General features: G+C 44.0%; 1 protein-coding gene across 2 annotated transcripts; it reads left to right on the top strand.

Moving 5' to 3' along the window:
- Positions 1-571: 571 nt before the first annotated feature.
- Positions 572-17,611, top strand: irak1 (interleukin-1 receptor-associated kinase 1). 2 transcript variants are annotated; one of them, XM_078950087.1, is made up of 14 exons: positions 572-883; positions 7,440-7,607; positions 7,674-7,748; positions 7,822-7,895; positions 7,980-8,183; positions 8,392-8,456; positions 10,819-10,930; positions 11,003-11,121; positions 11,200-11,413; positions 11,817-11,885; positions 14,502-14,574; positions 14,643-14,737; positions 14,809-15,517; positions 15,706-17,611. In XM_078950087.1, the coding sequence occupies exons 1-14, from the start codon at positions 772-774 to the stop codon at positions 15,777-15,779; spliced, it is 2,163 nt and encodes a 720-aa protein (XP_078806213.1). In that variant the 5' UTR covers positions 572-771; the 3' UTR covers positions 15,780-17,611. The 2 variants fall into 2 exon arrangements, with proteins under 2 accessions (XP_078806213.1, XP_023812799.1); XM_023957031.2 differs by having other exon boundaries at positions 598-883; positions 7,819-7,895.
- Positions 17,612-21,899: the final 4,288 nt, after the last annotated feature.

The following is a 21,899-nucleotide window of genomic DNA, read 5'->3' as shown; positions in this document are numbered from 1 at the left end:
AAGCAAACAGTCTGGCCTCTCATCAAAATGTGTTTCCACAAAATGTTTTGAACATATCCAGACTGTATTGTTAGTTGGTACCACAGTGATCCATCTGGGTTAGCTCTTTTGATAGCTATTAAGGTCCACTTTCCCTTAAGTCTGAATTCATTGGAAACCTGCAAGAAAAGTTCAGTCACTGAGTCAGAAATGTATAAATCTATGTTACTATAATAGAATACTCCTAGTATACTGTATACAGGTTTAACACAATAAAGTTTAAATTTATGTCAACAGAAAATTATACGTACATTATGCAGCATGTTGATAACAGCCCTGCAGCATCATGCATGTCAACATGTGTACTATTAATGAAGCCCCTGCAGCATTAAAAGGAAAAAATTATAGTCCTTACCTGTGAAATGTTATGCCTTCCTCCTTCACTCATTTCTCCGATTTTGTCAGTTGAAACCCGCACAATGAACTGGTATGTTGCAAAAACTGTGTTCACATGCTTGCACTGCAGCAGTGACTTGACCTCACCAAGATGGCGATGCTCTCCTCCCATGAGGAATCACGTGATGTCTCCTCTAGCGATAAAAGTCATTGGATATAACTCATTGACAGACAAAAGCCCTGCGACCGGAAGTTCACTGAATCAGAACTTCTGAACTGAAGGGAAACTTGGGTGTGTTCCGGGCGGCACCGGCACCGATGCAACCCACGTGGCTGTGGTTCTGGCGTAACTTTTTTACCCACCATCCCCAAGAACCGAGCTCAGTGGAATAAAACATGTCGGGAGGGTCACTGCGGGGGGAGTTCCTCCACAAACTGCCCTCCTCTGTATTATGGGAGTTCTGCCGGCTCATGGACGGGCTGTCGGACCTCGACTGGACCCGCTTTGGTGAGTCAGAACCAGAATTTAAACTTTGTGCTTATTTGTTAACAGTTAAGGGCGCCACAGGTGGGCTTCACGTAACACGCGTACTGCTGTTGTCACGTGACTGACTTGGGACGTCGTCAGGTGTTCCTCACGTAATGTTTCTTCAAAACGGTGAATGTACAGCAGGATTCCGTGTTTACATTGATGTCTAAAAAAACGAGACGCCCTCGCAGTTGTTTGTTGTTGTTTCTGGTCGTCGCGCTCATTTCAGGAAGTCAGACACGTGACACGCAGCAGGCGCGTGCGACCCAGTCCTAAAAAAAACCAACGCCAACAGTATCACCATCATTCCCTGTTCGCCCCCAGACCAAACCTCTGTCTCTGGAACATCAATGTACCTTCAAAAGGTTTTTTGGAGTAACATTACTACAATCTGGAAGCTGCTGGGGGGGGATACACAAACACACCCTATACCTGAAGGAATGAAATACCACACAAAAACTGAAACTGTTAATGAGAATTAAATGTAGCCTGTGGAGGTGGAATCATACTGAAAAATAAAGTGGAAAACCTCTACAGGCTGATCCAACTTCAATTTGAAACAAGTCAAAATGCGTCTCAGTAGTGGGTGTGACCTCCACTTATCCGTATGAATCGGAGGATGGTCTCCCAGGGGATCTTCTCCCACATCTGGACCAAATCTTCCACCAACTCCTGGGCCGGCTGTGGAGCAACCTGGCGTTGGTGGATGGACGGAGACGTGATGTTCCAGTTGGATTCAGGTCTGGGGAACGGGCGAGCCAGTCCATTTCTTCAGCACCTCCGTCTAGCACAAGGGGGCTCATTAGGACGATCCATCACGAAGGATGTCATGGTAGATTGAGGGCCATCAAAAAAATTATATGTTGTGAAATATGTATTTTTTAGTAATTATTCGTAATTATCCGCATCGTAAACTTGATTGACAAGCAGAACATCCAATCGAACCTCCTCTTCACTGCACACAACTGTTTAAACACACTGAGCGCCAGACGCAAGGAGAAAGTGGGCGTGTGTGTTAGCCTGGTGACAGCTCAGACTCTTCCTGGAAGGGGCTGTTCTTCACTTTGTAACATCGCAAGGAGAGAATTGTTTTTGTGGATTGTCAGGGGCTGGTGCTCAGAGAGCAGGTTTTGAGAGGAATACAGTAAACCCTTGTTATTCGCGTGGGTTACGTTCCAAAAAGAACCCGTGATAGGCAAAATCCGTGAAGTAGAAACCTTTATATTTTTTTTACAATTATTATACAATTAAATACTCTATTATACATTGAAAAGAAAGAACAAACCATTTTACAGGCTCAAGCATTTGTGTCACAAATAAAAGTACTTTAGAAACGTGAAACCGTGAAAAGTAAACCGCATACCGCATTAGCGAGGGATCACTGTACTCATAAATGCATGAATTGATCAAAATACCACTTTTTTTTCGTGAGGAACAAACATTATAATAAACTAAAAAGCTCAAAAAATTATATAGCATGATATAGGCCCGTTAATGACACCCAAACGACAGAAGAAAGAAGCTAAAAGTCGACAAAAATACACAGAATTAACAACCTGTTTAATGCATTACATGAGGCAATCCACAAAAAGTGTATTCAAGACGAACAGCAATTGTTTTGAGCTGATCCCTGTGTTGTTTTGGGGTCTGCTATAAATCTATTATCTGCACAGAAATATATACTCCATATATATATATGCGACTCCACCTTGGGGCCGTCCAGCATCAGAAACAGAACCCCTCTGGGAAAACACTAGAACTCTTTCATCAACTCTGCAATCACTGCTTTCAGTTTCTCACAGTAGACTGGACTGAGTTTTTTGTTATCTCCCTGTTTTTACATGCTTTACATTATTTAGGGAGTTTTTTGTTACTGCAGGAACTATCCTGTTTTATTGTGTTGAGACGAAAAAAGATCAGTTTTTTGTGCCAACCCGTTGGAGGGCGTCATTACTACTGTACACCACATCAGAGGAGGGACAAGGCAGGCAGACGCCACTCTACAGTGGAAACGATGTCGCCACAATGATGTAAACAAACCTCTAAAACTCTAAATTGAGACTGTAAACTTAGGACTGATAGTGAGAAATGAGAAAACCAACATTTAAAATACAAACAGCAGCGATTACAAATTCTTTTTTTTACAGTTTTAGGTTGATAGTTTTTTCAGTGTTTCTTCACTTTTGAAATAATTTTTTTTTTCAAATATACAATGCATTTTTCAAAATTTCAATATTTATTTATTTATTTTAACTTTTTATTTTACGTTTTGCACTTTTAAAATACAACCAAGTAACAATAAGAAACCACAATCAAGTAAAGTAAAAAATAAAAGATAAAAATAACTAATAATAATAAAATGCACAAAAACAAAATACCAAAGGTTGAACAAGTGGGGTCCAACAAAACATAGTTTTGAGTTTTAAGTTCTGAGCGGGATGAATATTGCTTCCATTTCCTCCATTGGAGTTGACATTTTTCAGCTTTCAACCGTAAGTGAAATGTCCTTTTTTCCATAGAACAGATCTCTTCCATAATGTCTGTCCATTGATCCAGTCTTAGTGGTTCACTTTTCAGCCAATTTCTTGTTATGGTTTTTTTGCAGGCCATGATCATGACTTTAAACAGGCACTTGTCCTCTGTTTGAATCACTTTTATTGGTAACTGTCCTAGATATAGTATCCCTAGGTCACCCTAGTATGTCCTGCAGGGTTTTGATGATGCTTTGCCACAAGGGAACAACTTTACTGCATGTCCAAAAGATGTGAGTGATTGACGCTCGCGCCTCCACAGAGCTTCCAGCATTGTTGTGGAGTCCTTAGCTGTTTGCTCTTTAAGTGAGGACTGATAAAGAACCTCGTTATATTTTTCCACCCGAATTCTCTCCATTGTCTTGAACTTGTTGAGGTATGTTGTAAAAGGCAGATTGAATACCAGTCGTCCTCTGACAAGTTGACCTGCAATTCTGACACCCACTTCTGTTTTAAACACAAGAAATCAAAACCATTACAATCCAACAGACATTTAAACAGTTTGGAAACCATCTTTGAGGTGAGTTTCTTATAAGCCCCTGTTACCATTTCTATCACTTCATTGCCTTCCTGTGAGATTGACTTTTTATCTCTTCATTATAAAAGTTTCTAAATTAAAAATACCTAAATAAGGCTATGGTGTCACTTCAGCGCCTAAATTGCTGCGCATTCAAACCGTAAAACTGCGAATCAAAATGCAATAATTGAGAACCAAAACCCACAATTTGCACCTAAAAGATGTAACCCAAAGCACAATAATATTTCTCAGCTTCTTGAAAAAAAAAATTTGATTAATCCTAGTGACAATTCACGGGCAATTATTCCCAGGTTTGACATGACCGATCCTGACACTGCCGTAAAAACTCGACTTTGTTTAATCTGTAAAAGTCATGAAATGAGCCGGAAACCCCGCTAGCATTGAGCTAGCTAGCATGGCTAGCACAGGAGAACATTGTTTACAATGAATGGCGATAGTTTTCATGCAACATTTTCCTTTCTAACATCTTTTTTCACTAGCAGCTACTGGTGGAGCTCCTCATCTGACTGTGCTGGCATCCTCCGGTTACATGAAGTACTCGTTTGATCGTTTAATATAGTAAAAGATTTGAAAAACATGAAAAACTCACCTTCTGAACTGGTATGTTGATGTAAGACTCTGACTTATTCGGTAGCCAATGAGCTTCTGGATGTTGGATATGTCCCGCCTCCCCTCTCCTTGACTGACGTGTCGCTGATTTTACGTGTCGACAGGTTTTAGAATCAAAACCGCAAAAAATAAAAGCTTGACTCAAAAAGACAGTTTCAGAATAAAAGCGCAACTCAAAACGACTATTTCAGAATGGTGAGAAAACAAATCAGCAGCTGAGAAATATTATTGTGCTATGGGTTATATCTTTTGGTTGCAAATTGTGGGTTTTGGTTCTCAATTTATGCATTTTGATTTGCGGATTTGGGGTTTTGATTAGCGGTTTTACAATTTTGATGTGCAAAACATTAGGCGCGGAATTGACACCATATACAGTCAGGACCATAAATATTTGGACAGAGACACATTCTTTCTAATTTAGTTTCTGTACATTACCACAGTGAATTTGAAATAAAACCACTCAGATGCCATTGAAGTGCAGACTTTCAGCTTTTATTCTATGGGTTGAACAAAAAGATTGCAGAAAAATGTGAAAAACTAAAACATTTTTTAAACACAATCCCTACATTTCATGGGCTCCTAAGTAATTGGACAATTGACTTCCATGCTATTGCATGGGCAGGTGTGGGCAATTCCCTTGTTATGTCATTATGAGTGAAGCAGATAAAAGGCCTGGAGTTGATTAGAGGACTCGTGCTTGCATTTGGAAGATTTTGCTGTGAACAGACAACATGCGGTCAAAGGAGCTCTCCATGCAGGTGAAAGGAGCCATCATTAAGCTGAGAAAACAGAAACAAAACCATGCCAGAAATTGCTACAGTATTAGGAGTGGCTAAATCAACAGTGTGGTCCATCCTGAGAAAGAAAGAAAGAACTGGTGAACTCAGCAACGCAAAAAGACCTGGACGTCCACGGAAGACAACAGTGGTGGATGATGACAGAATCATTTCCATGGTGAAGAGGAACCCGTTCACAACAGCCAACCAAGTGAAGGGGGGTACGGTGAAACATCCGTGCCCATTTTTTACTGGTCCGCCCCACAAATTTAACTTCCACTTTAGACACACACACTGCATGTTAGCAGCACACACAGCAATTACACACCACACACAGAGGGACCCCGGGGTGGGGGGGGGGGGCTCTGCTGCTTGGCAGCAGTGGGGCCTGCCACACTGGAGACCTCCTATTTTGCTTGCAGCACACACACAGTTCACCCACACCACCATACATGGGTGGGATTGGGGAGGGGCGGCCGGTCTTCACCCGCATGGTCCTCTCTGTGCGGCCTGGCATGTGGGGACACTGCTAGCCGAGGCGGTGGCAGGGCATGCGGTGCTAGGGGGTCGGTGGGCTGTAGGGGGTTACTGAGTGAGAGGGGTTGTAGTGTAGTGTAGTGTGGGGGGGTAGGGGTGGAGCTGTGGTTGCGTCCTGATCTTTTGGGGTTCCTTGGGTCGGGTGCCGGGGCTGGCCTGTGGTGACAAGTCTCCGGCTGGGTGGTGGGCAGCTCCTGGGCCCTCTGGGCCCTGGCTCGTCCTTGGCCCGTGTCTCGGTGTCCGGCACCTGGTGGCCCCCATAGGCCCCCGAGCGCGCCTGTCCCGTGGCCTTGGGGTCCTGAAGCTGGGCTCGCCTATGCCTCCCGGTGCCGGAGAGACCCCTGAAAGGGGGGCTTCCTCAGCACTGGGCTGGCTGGGTGCCCCCCCCCCCCCGCTCGGGCTGCGTGGATCCAGTCATTGGGGGTGCTCCTGGTCCAGGGGTCTTCACTTCCTTGTTCCGATTCTGCTCATAAAGTCTCTCAGTTCCAACAAAAATAACAGCTAAATCATATATTTAACAGTGTAGCTTTCCACAGAATCTGGTATCAGACTGTGGAACAAGTGAACAAAACAATGAAGCTCAGAGAAGAGATTCTGTCTGGCATTGGTGTCAGTTTTTGTCCTTCATCTCCCATGATGCATTGGGTGATAGCATCTCTGCAATGACGCTACTCTATTAACTGTCATAAAACACAACAAATGCACACATTAGTCTGTTTTGACAGTTTTCAAATCTTCTAGATGAAATCAGAGGTAAACAGTTTGGTTCTTCTTCCTGATTTGTGTTTATCATTAACAGCCAGAGATCCTAGTGTTTGGTCCACGTCATGTTTCTAACTGAAACAGTTTTCTAATAATATCTGTAAGGAAGTAGAAATTCAGCTTCATTTTTGAAAAATCTGAAGAGTTAAGCTTGAATATAAGTAATAACAAAATAAAAGAAACTAAGGGCTAAGTGGCCAACAGACATATTTAAACTAAACTGAAACAATGTATTTACCCAAAAAGAAATAAAACATTTTGGTAAAGTTACATTTGTGACTAAGACAAAAGAAAAACTCATAAAACTTCGTGTTCACGTTTTGTGTAGATACAGTTGAACTTAAACATGCAAACAATTTTGGTCTTTTTTTTGATCACGCATGTTGTGATCATATAACATTTAAAAGAAAATCACTGTTTAGAAGGAGCATATTATTGTTCTTATTTGGTTTTTGTGAGGCTGCATAAAATTGCTTCTTAATAAACTGGAAGGAAAAACAACTACCTGGACAAATTTTCAACTAGTTGAAAATTATTATTGACAACTTTCACAACTTTATTACCAGATATAGGAAAAACAGCTGCAACTTCCAGTTATTTTCTGCCTCGATTATTACACAAAATGCACGTGAGATCTTAGAGGGGCTGTACATCAATGCAGGCTATGAGTTTCTCCTTTTTTACAGGAGTTTTGTCAAGGAAAAAGTGTACCTTGGCTTGTAAAAATGTTACATCACCAACACTAAGGTTCCGTTCTGTACCGGTTCTGGTTCTGTCTCCAGCCTCCGCGGTCCTCAAAGACCAGAACGACGTGCGCCTGTGTGAGCGGACGTTGAGGCGCACAGACCAGGTGATGAACAAGTGGGGGAACCGGAACGGCCGCGTGGGCGAGCTGATCGACCTGCTGGACGCCCTGCAGCTCTTCAAGCAGAGGGATTTCATCCTGAGCCGTGAGTGACCTTTGACCCTGCAGCAGCCTCCTGCGTCGTACGTCCGTCTGAAATGGTCTTTTGCAGGTATGACAGAAGTGAACCCTCCGCCCCCACTTCCTCCTCCCCCTCCCCTCTATCAGCCTGGCGCTCTGCCCCCAGGTACATGCTCCCTTTTGGTCTGATCAGCTCCTCTGACTGAACTGTGAGGATGACCTCTTTTCTTCAACAGCAGCTGACCTTTCACCAGCACCTCTGCCTGGGCCGGCCCCGCCCCCCTGCGACCTGCTATCAGAGGTTCAGCCTCAGGTACAGACTAAGCAGTTGAGACCCCCTCAACCCCCCGGGAGGGTATATATTCTCAAATGTTGTTCCTCTGATAATCCTGAACAGAAAGTACAGCGCCGTGATGTCATCCCACCACCCCCCTCCCTGGCGTCTTGCAGCACCAGTGCAGTCATGTGTTGGCCTTATGAGGAGGTGCATGCTGGGACACGGGGGTTTTCCTCTGCCCTGCAGGTGGGCGAAGGGGGTTTTGGTGTCGTGTACCGGGCCTGCTTGAAGAATGTGGATTGTGCCGTCAAGAGACTGCGTCAGGTCAGCCATCTGCTAAATCCTGGTCCAGTGCGGTCCAGTTCTGTTAGCTGCTTCTTTTGGTTGGCTCTGGCTGGGGTTTGTGCACCTTAGCTCAGTCCGGTTCCGACCTGCCTGGTTGGTCTGCCACAGCCTCAGAACCGCTGTCAGAACTGGCGCAGTAAAATCCAGACCGCTGGTCTCCCCTGATTGGCCGTGTGTTTGCTGGCAGGACGGCGGGATGGACTGGACCCAGCTGAGGAGGAGCTTCCAGACGGAGGTGGAGAAGCTGTCAAAGTGAGCTGAGCAAACATGGGGGGGTGCTACATACATGCAGTGTGCGTGTATGTGTGTGGACACTGAGGGATGCAATGGTTCACTCTCCCCATTATTTGGTTCAAACCTCGATTTTTTTTTTTTGGGTCACTGTTTTGTTTTGGTTGTTTGATTTGTGTTTTACAAAACGACAAACAACAAAATGGAAAAATCCTGTTTGATAATTTGCTAGTAAGTGAGTATCAATGAGGGAAAGGTTTTCAGGTGGCTTCTGCTAAGCCTGGTGTCAGGAAATAAAACGATAAAGAATAAATCCTCCCTAAATTCAGCCCAACACGTTTCAGCGTAAACATGCTGGTGTGCAGAAGGGATGCAGCCATTAAATCCCCATGATTTGGTTCAGGGGTCTAAAGTTCAGTTTGATTTTTGAGACAGTTGTGGCATCTAGGGGTGTTAGAAAAAAATATTTTCTGCGATGTATCATGATAGTTCATTTGGTGATACTTGTATTGATTCAAAATGCTGCCAAATGATATTTATGTAATTATTTCTAAGCGTCCTTCAGCGTCTGACTCTTGTTGTCCACTTCACCCTCTGACTGCTAGTTGGCAGCAGAGAACACGGAGCCTCTTTGAGCAGCTCTACTCTGCACAAAACAACAAGATCTCAGTGAGAAACAGCTTGTTCTGTTGTTATGAGATATGAACTACTTAGTTTTTACTTGGGATGGGAACCGAACCGAAACTCTGTGCCATGTTGCTGCCAGTAACATAAAATCACGAATTGCGGTGCTTTGTAGCGGCTCAGACGCCTTGCAGCTTCATGCGTGAAGTACTGCAGATGCACAGCGGCTAATGCACTTAGCATTGGCTAAAATGCTGTCGGCAAAGTGGGTCAAAGTTCTGCAGAACCTCAGAGCAATAGATTCTAGTTTAGTGCCAGATGGATCAGAGTGAGTGAGTACAACGCTCTGGAAAAAAGGCCGACGTCATGGCGATGAACATTACTGTTCCATGTGTGAGAAAGCGGAGCCGCAGCTTCAAAGCAGACTGATATGTAAACAAAGCATCTTTGCCACATTAAAGCTCCTGTTTCACGCTCCGTTTGAAAGGACTGCAGAAGCTCCAGTTAGCAATATTGAAAATTAACAGCACTTTATTTCCTCGACCATACTTTAGAACCTTATTGCTTAAGGCAGTGTTTTTCAACCAGTGTGCCGTGGGAAATTGCCCTCATCAACTGATCTAAAAACATTTCCCATCTCCAGGATATCAGCTCTGTCTTCATCCAAACAGGCCCTGATAAAACACTGAGTAGTTAGGAATATGAAAGATCATAAAATACTTTTTTCTTTGTGTTTATTTGATTCCATTAAAGACATTTTGATAAGAATGACGGTACTGCGATTTAGTTGCAGCTTAAGCTCTGTTTTAGGAAAAGTCCCGCCTCTTTAACTGTCTCCACCAATCATTCTTGGAGGCTTAATCACACATCATCAGTCTGACCAATCAGAAGTGGTTAAAGTCTTCACTTCCTTGTTCTGATTCTGCTCATAAAGTCTCTCAGTTCCAACAAAAATAGCAGCTAAAGCTCGTCTTTAGTTATGTAGCTTTCCACAGAATCCGGTATCAGACCGTGGAACAAGTGAACAAAACAATGAAACTCAGAGAAAAAGAGTCTGTCTCCCACTACATCTCCCATGATGCATTGGGTCAAAGTGACAGCGTCTCAGAGCACAATGAGTCTCTCCTCTTAACATCTTGAAACCACAACTAACACACATCAAACAGTTTTTAAATCTTCTAACTTAACTTTGATTACATCTTTTAGAAAAAACAGCTGCAGCTTCCAGCTTTTTCTGCCACAATTATCACAAAAATGCACGTGAGATCATGGAGGGACTGTACATCAATACAGACTATGAGTTTCTCCTTTTTTTTAAATTTTTGAATGCTGTAGTACCGCAGGATTTTTGTCAAGGTGTGCTGTGGCTCAAAAAAGGTTGAAAAACACCGGGTTAAGGCACATTCATTTTGGTCTTGTACTGAGATATATTTTGTTGTTTAAATCAGACAATGTTGACTCTTACCTTTCTATATTTTAAGTTACCAAAATAAAAGTACTACAAATTTGTTTTAGGGTAAAAGCAACTTATATATGAGACACAGTTACAGTGCTTAACATTGTGATCATTAAATAAACTGAATTTGACCATTTTATTACAAGGAAAGACGTATTGAAATTCAGGTAGAGTTTTTTCATAATTTAAAAAGAAAGAAAGTGTTTCGGTACAATATGGGGATACGTATGGTGTCACCAGACTCTTGCAAATACACACCCCTAGTGGCATCTCGAGTGTTCACACATGTGTGGATGTGCCCAGGTTCAGACACCCAAACATTGTGGACCTGCTGGGCTTCAGTGAAGGAGGGGGCTCCATGTGTCTGATCTACAGCTTCATGGAAAACAGATCCCTGGAGGACCAGCTGCACAGTGTAAGCCCCTCCCTCACCGGTTTATCTTCGGGTCCTGGTATCTGTCTGCATGTGTGTGTGTTTGTGTTTCAGGGGGGGGTGCTGACGTGGTCCCAGAGAGTCAGCATTGTGGAGGGAGCAGCTGCAGCTCTACAGTTTCTGCACTGCCCCCCTCCTGGTCAGGAGCCATTGATCCACGGAGATGTCAAAAGGTCAGAAGTCCCAGCAAACATCCCCCCCCCCAGCTCTGGCTCGTCCAAGAGGACTCAGCCTTTTCCCTGTCTCTGCAGCTCCAACATCCTGCTGGACCGCCACCTGGAGGCAAAGCTGTCAGACTTTGGTCTGGCCCGGTACGTTCCCCCGGGCCTGCCCAGCTGCTCTACAACCCAAACCGTGTCTGTGGGGAAGACGGCGACGGTGAGAGGAACACTGGCTTACCTGCCGGACGAGTACGTGAGGAAAGGGGAGCTGTGCACTGCTGTAGACGTCTACAGCTTTGGAGTGGTGAGACTTTAGGGGATGATGGGAAATGTTGTCTGTCTTCTTATTTGAGCAGAACCACAAAGGGATGTCCATGCTTTGAATGGACTCAGTAGAGGTGGGATTATATTAACTTCCTTCTTCCCACTCCTTTTCAAGCAATAAATCAAACTTTACTTATACTTTAGTTAATGATCACTGTATTTGATTAAGCAAATGTGATTTAAGTGACATTTGTTTTCTGTCTTTTTAATCTATGCATTTCATAATTTCTGTAATGAGTTTAATTATGTGTAAATTGTTTATTGCTTTGACTACGATGCTTGAAATAAATCAAATGAAATCAAATGCTGTGCTTCTGTGGAGGTTTGACAAAGATGAGACGGGGCTCCCAGAGAATTTTTGACATGTACTGGCTCTGTTCCAGGTACTGCTGGAGGTTCTGACTGGACGGCCGGCTCTGGAGAAGGACCAGAAGACTAGAGACAGATACCTGGTCAGAACACAAACCTGCTTATGTACAGTCAGGACCATAAATATTTGGATAGAGACACATTATAATTTAGTTTCTGTACATTACCACAGTGAATTTTAAATAAAACTCAGATGCCATTGAAGTGCAGACTTTCAGCTTTTATTCCATGGGTTGAACAAAAAGATTGCAGAAAAATGTGAAAAACTAAAACATTTTTTAAGTACAATCCCTTCATTTCATGGGCTCCTAAGTAATTGGACAATTGAAATAACTGAAAACAAAATGGTCATTACTAATATTTGGTTGAAAAGCCTTTGTTGGCAATGACAGCCTGAAGTCTTGAACTCCTGGACATCACCAGATGCTGGGTTTTCTCCTTCTGAATGCTCTGCCAGGCCTTTACTGCAGCAGCTTTCAGTTGCTGTTTGTTTGTGGGCCTTTCTGTCTGAAGTTTAGTCTTCAACAAGTGAAATGCTGCTCAGTTGGGTTCAGATCAGGTGACTGACTTGGCCATTCAAGAATATTCCACTTCTTTGATTTAATAAACTCCTGAGTTGCTTTGGCTGTATGTTTTGGGTCGTTGTCCATCTGGATTATGAAACGCTGCCCAATCAGTTTGGCTGCATTTTTATGGTAGACTTGGATATTGATCCGCCTACCTCCTGGAGAGTGTTGTTCACTTGGTTTGCTGTTGTGAACGGGTTCCTCTTCACCATGGAAATGATTCTCCCATTATCCACCACTGTTGTCTTCCGTGGACGTCCAGGTCTTTCTGCGTTGCTGAGTTCACCAGTTCTTTCTTTCTCAGGATGGACCACACTGTTGATTTTGCCACTCCTAATACTGTAGCAATTTCTGGCATGGTTTTGTTTCTGTTTTCTCAGCTTAATGATGGCTCCTTTCACCTGCATGGAGAGCTCCTTTGACCGCATGTTGTCTGTTCACAGCAAAATCTTCCAAATGCAAGCACGAGTCCTCTAATCAACTCCAGGCCTTTTATCTGCTTCACTCATAATGACATAACAAGGGAATTGCCCACACCTGCCCATGCAATAGCATAGAAGTCAACTGTCCAATTACTTAGGAGCCCATGAAATGAAGGGATTGTGTTTAAAAAATGCTTTAGTTTTTCACATTTTTATGCAATCTTTTTGTTCAACCCATGGAATAAAAGTTTAAAGTCTGCACTTCAATGGCATCTGAGTGGTTTTAGATAAAATTCACTGTGGTGATGTACAGAAACAAAGTTGGAAAGAATGTGTCTCTGTCCAAATATTTATGGTCCTGACAGTATTTTTTCACTTGTTCATTGTAATCTTTAACTGTCATCTTCATCTCAGAGGCAGAATCCGGATTCATTCCCCACCCCTCCGGCTTCTCCCTACCCCTACATTTAGCCCTCCAAGCAGAAAAAATAGTGTCCTCAAATCCAGATGTTACTATGACATCATCAACAGCCGCCGGTCATCTACGTTAGTGCGTAGCTGCCAGCGCTGGGAACAACATCAGTTTTATAACCTTAAATAGCGTCATGCTAAAACAAAAAGACATTCATGTAATTTACATGTAAACCTCTGTGCTTCAGAGCACCCCCCCCCCGGTGAAGAAATGTGTTTCACCATCACCCCACCAGTGGAGGGAGACCAGCCTGAGTCACAATGGCTCGGACACCACTACAGCTCCTAATGCCCCTACAGTTGGAGCCATAAGGAGGAGCCAGAAGGATAGGAAAGGAATTCAGATTCATCCTAAGAATCATCTTCTGGCCCTGCTGCCCCCCTAACCTTCTGACAACATTCAGACTGAAGATAGCTATAGCTTGCATCGCTGTAAGGCGCACTTAAAAAGCCTTAGTTTTTTTCAAAAAAACAACAATGCATCTAATAATCTGGAGCGCCTAACGTACAGATTCGTTCTGGTTGTGCTTGTTGATGTTGAAGTGGTTCTGAGGGGTACAGGATGCTCTGTCAAAATCTTTGGTTGGGTGTTATTGTCAATAATATTGTGAATATTCAAACATGTAGTTGTAAAGTTAGATATGCCAATTCTATCTAAGAGTTCTGGTGAATGGCCTATCCATCCTTGGGGAGGATCCCTCCTTCATGTGGACACCCCTGAGGTTTCTTCTTTTTTTTCTTACCGAGGTCTATTTTCATTTTTATTACATAATTGCCGGCATGAAACTCATTGAGATGAATATTGTTGTAAATATTGGACTATATAAATAAAATTGAATTGAATATGCTAACGCAGGCTAACGTGTAGCGGCTAACGTGTTGTTTGTGTCACTAACAAGGTTAGGATTTGGCATCGTCACAGTAACGTTTGTTTCAGTGGGATTGGTCTGTTTTAATGAGTTTCAAACAAGGTTGGGAGTTACAGGCTTTGTGAATACGCTAATCCAGCTAACGTAGCTAACATTCTAGTTTTCTTGATAAATCTCCTCGATCATGAGAAAAATGCCACATGAACATGTTCAAAACACCAGAAACCTCATTTTCATGGGAGTGGGTCTTTAAGCTCTTGTTCACTCCATTTTTGGGTGGCCCTGTCGACTGTCCCGGTTGTGAACCGGTGCTTTCTTTTAATGCCGGTATATATAAAGGGGCCTGAGTCTGTCTCTGGTTCTGAGTGCAGAAAGACCTGGTGGTGGAGGTGGAGGAAGGCCCAGCGGCGTGGCGGCGGCAGCTGGACAGACGTCTGGTGACAGGTCAGCACAGGACTAGAGGAGGCTGAACGGGTTTGTGTTCCTTTGTGACGCGGTGGGTGTGTCTGCAGGGGGGGCGGCTGAGCCTGTGGGCTTCCAGGAGGTGGTGGCTCTAGCATGCAGGTGTCTGAACCAGCAGAGGAAGAGGAGGCCCCCCATGACTGAGGTCAGGCTGCTCTAGATGGCTCCATCTCTGCTGCCTTTCTCTGCTCCTCACCTGAGCTCTTCTCCTCGCAGGGGTTTGACTGTCTAAAGAGGGTCCACAACATGGTGAGGAAGGCTGCCCCCTCCTCCTCCTCCTCCCAGCCTGATCCTCATCTCCGCCCCCCCTGCTCTCCAGATCATGTGGATGTTCTTACCTATCAGCTGTCCCAACTAGGTCCACTGGAGCACAGTTACCCCCCCTCCTCATCCTCCTCCTCATCCTCCTCTTCATCCTTTTCTCCTCACCCGCTGCACTCCTCCTCCCTGCCCCCCCTCTCCTCCATTGCTGGCCCATGTGAGACTGATGAAAGTCGGGGTTTTTCCCAGTACGACCTCCGTCCCCAATCCAGATGTGACTGCAGGTCCCAGTCGCCATCCAGCACAAACCCAGCCCCCCCCTCCAGCCAACCCCCTCCCCCCATCAAACACAAGCCCCCCTTCCAGATCAGCAGCACAGGTGACTGTCCAGGGCCCAGCACCCCCACGAGGTCCTCCTCAGGACCCGACAGTGGAGTGGTGCCAGCGGGCCTTGAGGGGTTTTCTCCTGTGGGCTCCCTGCATGCTCCTCCCCTCGGACCCTCAAATGGGTCAGCAGCAGGTGCTCAGATGTGGGAGGCAAAGTCTGAATGCTCCTCTGCTTCAGTCCTCATGAACTCCAGCAAGCGCCGCCTCCTGGAGAAAACCCAACAGTACATGGAGGGCCAGATCCGGACGCCTGAGCTGCTGTCGTCTCAAAACCTCTGTAAGTACCATCCAGCTCAAGTTTGTTGCCATGGAAACTTCCCATCCTGCATGTGTGGGTTCTGCCAGCTCAGTTCTGGTGGTACCACCCGCTGTTTCCTCCGTCCTGCAGGTTCTTTCAGACTTTTGCATTGGAGTTGTTTTGGGTTTTTCTCTAACGGACTCTGTCTCTGCTCTGTGTTGACTCAGATGAAGCATGTGGTTCTGCAGACCCTGGAGAACCAGAGGAGAGTGATGAGCTGGACTACCTTCAGCACAGCTGACCGCTTCCTGCTGTGGCTGTGGGCTTAAGGTCCACAGGCGGTGCCGAGCTGTGACTGGACTGTGAGGCGCTCTAGACCAATGGGACCTTCAGGAACCCGTGACAGAATCTTCTGACTCAGGCTTCAGAACCTCCAGATTTTTTTCTCCATCAGTTCTGCTGCATCTTGGAGCAGAACTGAAGTCGGCCTGTGGTCACATGACGAAGAACTGAACCAGGACATGGAACCCGCCTTGTACCATTTTTGGACCAATGCAGAACAGCTGGGGTTTGTTTCCAGAGAGAAGCATTCAGAAGCCTTTGGTTGTAATGGTCTTGGTGTCTCATCAAAACTTAACGATTGAGTTGCAGATGAAGCAGAACTGGACAGGTTGGTACTGGACTGAAGCTTCAGCTGCTCAGATTTTGGCTGTTTGTCTTCTGTCCATCCAGACTGGAAGAGATCTGGATGGACATTTTCCTGGACTTACCAAGACTGTGGAAGTGCTGACTGCTTCTCCCTCAGGCTCAGCTCCTTCAGGCGTCTGGTTCTGTGTCGGAAAGTAGAACTGGATCGGGACATGTAAAGGGTGAAAAAACAGGCGCCCCTCAAAGTCCAAACAGCATTCTTTCCTCCAGAGCACGAATTCTAAACAACTACACCCCTGCCTGAACCGTTCCAAAGGTACTTTCCATATTTGGATGTTTCAACTGATCCTGCGTTCACGCCGGACGCAATTCGTGCATCAAATTGACCCGCTGATCACATCATGAGTCCCAAGGCTGAGTCCCTGATTGATTTACTCAAAATTCTTTGCCAAAGTTTGGATATTTGAACTCTAGAAACATCACGACGTGATGAAATGGCTGAAATGCGTTGCTGGCAGACCGCCGTGCCGCTGATCACGTGTGTATATTGACAACTGGACGCCCCTAATGCACGAATCATGTTCAGGGAAAACAAAGGTTAAAGATGGAACAGCAAAGAGAAGAACCCCCCCATCATATGTTGTTAAGATCAAAAACAGAATAGGATTGGGATTTTTAACATTTTTCCCCGGAAGGTTTGTCCTTGACTCCCATTAACAAACACGGGGGGGGGGGGTGACCTTGAATCATGGAGCTCTGCATGGCAACCAGAAACAGGGAGTCCTATCACATTTGTTGTAATGTTAACAGTACAAAAGTGGATTAACCTCAATGACCAAAGAAAAAGATGTCCTTCAGCTTCTGAAAAATGTACATTTTAAAGCAAAAAGGAAGAAAGTGTTGATCAAAGTCTCTAAAGCAGCCAGCCTCTTTATTGTTTTTTTTTAATTTGTCAATTCAAATTTTAGAGTACGGGCACGATCCAGTGTGTTCATATTCTGGCTCCAGGTCAAAGGAAATGCAGAGGGTCGTGTCAGGACGGACATCCAACTACAAATCAAAGCCTCATGAATCGTGGGAATCACAGACGGATCTTTCACAACAGACCAGTTGTTGGTCGGGGTAGCAACAACCACCACCACTGCTGTTGATCTACAGGGTGTTTTCTAATCGTGCTGCAGCTGTGCCTTCTTGTTCCCCCTCCTTAGAGCTCAGCGCATATGTAAATAAGGGAAACCCACAAACTTAATAAAAGGGGAGGCGACAGGAGTATGCAGCAGAGCGGAGAGAGATTGTAACTGAATATTCTTCTCTGTTCGTTCTCATTAAAGGTACCTTTGTCTGTTTGTCTTTCTCCTTCCTTTTTGAATAGTTCAGATGTTGCAGGTTGTTTTAACCCAACATTAATTTGTGCCCCACAAAGCCTTGGCACATTTAAAAAAGGCTTAAAAACTTTCCTTTTTGAATAAAGCTTTTTAGTACTTCTGTTGTTGTTTTTGTCTTACTTTGTTCTTATTTTTAAACCATTGTTATTCATGCCTTCATTGTAGCGCTTTGAGATTTTACCAAAAATGTAAAGCGCATTCTAAATAAAATGTATTATTATTATTATTATTATTATATTATTATGAACTGTTGGTGGACGAAAAAGAGGAGGAAGAACACTTCAGCAGATAAAGAAGTGGAAGACTTAATGGTAGAAATGTTAATTGTAGACCCTTGAATCCAACTCTGGTACTCTGGGAACACAGTTGTGCGTTTACTCCATCCTACCCTGCCTTTGGTGACTGTCATTATCAGCCTTCTGCAGAGCCTGATGATGAACTGAATCAGGCGTACATAAGCAGGGCATCATGGGAAACATGCGGACCAGGGTTGGAAAACACTGATGATTCTGACAGGAAAACTAGAGATTTGTTTGACGTGATTGAAAGAAGAAAAGTGGATGTCCTGTGTGATCCAGACCAGAGAGCAGAGCTGATGAAGTGGAAGCAGCTTCAAGAGGTTTGACCATGAAATGGACAGAAGGAGGAACGGAGGAGGAGAGATCCCTGATAAGAATGTTCAGGAGGTGAAGAGAAGGTCAGAGAGGATGAGGAGTCTGAAGCTGGAAGTTGATTATGACCCCCCAGGTAGAGGAGGAAATATTCTGGAGGGAGGTGGGTGAGGAGATCCAGAGAGACGGGGGTGATTGGAACAAACCAACAGACGTGGGGGGAGGAAACGGAGGAGATGAGGAAGTGATGCAGAAAGTTGGTTTTCAGGAATCCAGAAGGAAAGGCAAGTTTATTTGTACAGCACAATTCGTACACATTCAAAATGCTTCACAAAACAGGAAAATGCATTAAAATCACAATATATAACAATCCAAAGATTAAAAATATACATAAATTAGAAAAATTACTTTTAAAGAAAGAAAAGAGGAAAGAAAATGAAAGAGGTGTCGACAAGGACACGGCTAAACAGGAATGCTTTGAGTCTAGATTTGAACCTTAGCACAGTAGAAGCCTGTCTCACAACCTCGTGGAGACTGTTCCAGCTTTTAGCTGCATAAGACTGAAACGCTGATTCCCCTTGTTTAGTTCTGACTCTGGGAATCAACAGGAGGCCGGCCCCTGAGGTCCTCAGAGTACGAGATGGTTCATATGGCACTAACATGTCAGAGATGTACTTTGGTGCTCGGCCATGGAGAGACTTGTACACAAGCAGAGCTGCTTTGAAGTCTATTCTTTGAGGTACAGGGAGCCAGTGCAGAGACCTGAGCACAGGACTAATGTGATCATACTTCCTGGTTTTGGTCAGGACTCGAGCAGCAGCATTTTGGATGTACTGAAGCTGTTTTACAGCTCGTTTGGAGAGGCCGGTGAGCAGGCCGTTACAGTAGTCTAACCTACTGGAGACAAATGCATGGATAAGTATCTCCAGGTCTGGCTTTGACACTATGTTTTTGGTTTTGGCAATGTTTTTCAGATGGTAAAATGCCGCTGATGTTACTGACTTGATATGGCTGTTAAAGTTCAGGTCAGAGTCCATGATTACCCCTAGATTTCTGACTTGATTTGAAGTTTTTAGAGACATGGAGTGAAGGTAACTGCTGACATGTTCTCTTTGTTTCTGTGGACCAAAGATGATGACTTCAGTCTTGTCTGAGTTTAGCTGGAGAAAGTTGTTTTGCATCCACGCACTGATCTGTTGGATGCAATTACTGAGTGAATCCACTGGCCCATATTCACCTGCTGTCAGTGACACATACAGTTGTGGACAAAATTGTTGGTACCCCCAGTTTAAAGAAAGAAAGTCCACAATGTTCACTGAAATGACTTGAAACATTCAAAAGTAACAATAAATTCAAATTTATTGAAAATTAAATAATCAGCCATTACTTTTGAGTTGTTGATTAACAGAATTATTTTAAAAAACAAACTAATGAAATAGGGCTGGACAAAAATGATGGTACCCATAACTTAATGTTTTGTTGCACAACCTTTTGAGGCAATCACTGCAATGAAACGGTTTCTGTATTTGTCAATGAGCCTCCTGCACCTGTCCACAGGTATTCTGGCCCCCTCCTCATGAGCAAACTGCTCCAGTTGTCTCAGGTTTGACGGGTGTCTTCTCCAAATGGCATGTTTCAGCTCCTTCCACTGATGTTCAATGGGATTCAGATCTGGGCTCATAGAAGGCCACTTCAGAATAGTCCAACGCTTTTCTCTGAGCCATTCTTGTTTTTTTTTGGCTGTGTGTTTTGGATCGTTGTCCTGTTGGAAGACCCATGACCTGAGACTGAGACCAAGCTTTCTGACACTAGGCAGCACATTTCTATCCAGAATGCCTTGACAGTCTTGAGATTTCATTTGACCTTGCACAACTTCCAGACACCCTGTGGCAGATGCAGCAGAGCAGCCCCAAAACAGAACTGAGCCTCTTCCATGTTTCACAGTAGGGACAGTGTTCTTTTGGTTGGATGCTTCATTTTTGAGTCTACCAACATAGAGCTGATGTGCCTTACCAAAAAGCTCCAGTTTTGTCTCATCTGTTCCCAGAAGCTTTGTGGCTTGTCAACTTGCATTTTTGCAAATTCCAGTCTGGCTTTTTTATGATTTCCTTTCAACAGTGGTGTCCTCCTTGGTCGTCTCCCATGAAGTCCACTCTGGCTCAAACAACGAGGAATGGTGCGATCTGACACTGATGTACCTTGATCTAGGAGTTCACCTTTAATGTCTTTGGAGGTTATTCTGGGCTCTTTGGATACAGTTCCAACTATCCGTCTCCTCCATTTGTCATCAGTTTTTTTCTTCCGGCCACGTCCAGGGAGGCTGGCCACTGTCCCGTGGGTCTTAAACTTCTGAATAATATGTGCCACTGTCGTCACAGGAACTTCAAGCTGCTTAGAGATGGTTTTATAGCCTTTACCTTTACGAGGTTTGTCTATAATTTTGTTTCTAATGTCCTGGGACAATTCTCTCCTTGGCTTTCTGTTGTCCATGTTCAGTGTGGTTCACACCTTTTCACCAAACAGCAACGTGACTATTTGTCTCCCTTTAAATAGGCAGACTGACTGATTATGGGTTTGAAAACAGCTGTGATGTCAATTAAAGGACATACCTGAGTTCATCATGACCCCCTGGGCAATTAGTTCTCAGTCTTTTATGGAGGTACCATCATTTTTGTCCAGCCCTATTTCATTAGGTTTTTTTTTTTTAATAATTCTGTTGATCAACAACTCAAAAGGAATGGCTGATTTTGATTATTTAATTTTCAACAATTTTTAATTTATTTTTACTTTTGAACATTTCAAGTCATTTCAGTGAGCATTGTGGACGTTCTTTCTTTACATGAGGGGTACCAGCAATTTTGTCCACCACTGTAGATGTGAGTATCGTCTGCATAGTTGTGATAAGATATGTTATTACTGCAAATTTACTGACCTAGTGGCAGCATGTAGAGATTAAACAAATGGGGTCCAGGATTGATCCCTGGGGCACACCACAGGTCAAGACCATGAAGTCTGAGACACAACTCCCAATTCAACAAAATATTTCCTGTCTTCTAGATAGGACTTGAACCAACTTAGGGTAGAGCCTCTTGGGGTGGGGAAACCTGAAGACTCTCCCTGTTTCTTTTTACATTCCATCATCCGCCTTAGAAGAACATGGGCACTCACTCAAGCACAGGTGCTATCTCACCTTTGCACAGGTGGCTTGTGTGACTGAATGAAATGTTTCACATGTGTTGGTCTGAAGGCATAAGTATGTGTGTGTGTGTGAACATTATTTGTATTGTGATTGTGTACATGTTGACATGTGAACATTTTTGGAGCCAACAGGTATGTTTGTAACATTTGAATGTGTGTGTGGACAGGCCCCGCCCTTTCTAGATTTGTATTACTTCTGAACCTGACTGCAATGATAAACATCCAGCAACTTGTTGTTTTGTGCTGCTTCAGGGTTTTACCCCCTTCTATAATCATCCTCCTACTCCCCTCTCTAACATCCCTCTCTCTCCTTCCCTCTTCTTTTCTGTCCGGTCCAACAAAAAATTGTTACAAATATAAGTAAGGTGAATAAAGTTTAGCCTAAATTACAAAAGGGGTTAATTCTAATTTACACCTAGTGTGTCAAAAGATTCATAACCCCTGTTATAACAGTAAAATCTGTTTGCTCAGTTGTTGGACAGGACAAGTTAGAGAAAAAAACAAAAAAAAGGGCAGAGCCAGAAATTCCAACCCAGTCTTGGAGTCAGGATTAAGACAGAGACTTTCCCAGCATCAGTG

Source organism: Oryzias latipes, chromosome 7 (genome assembly GCF_053564925.1).
Source record: "Oryzias latipes strain Hd-rR chromosome 7, Olatipes_Hd-rR_3.1".
Lineage (NCBI taxonomy): Eukaryota > Metazoa > Chordata > Actinopteri > Beloniformes > Adrianichthyidae > Oryzias > Oryzias latipes.
This window is presented reverse-complemented; position numbering and strand designations above follow the sequence as displayed.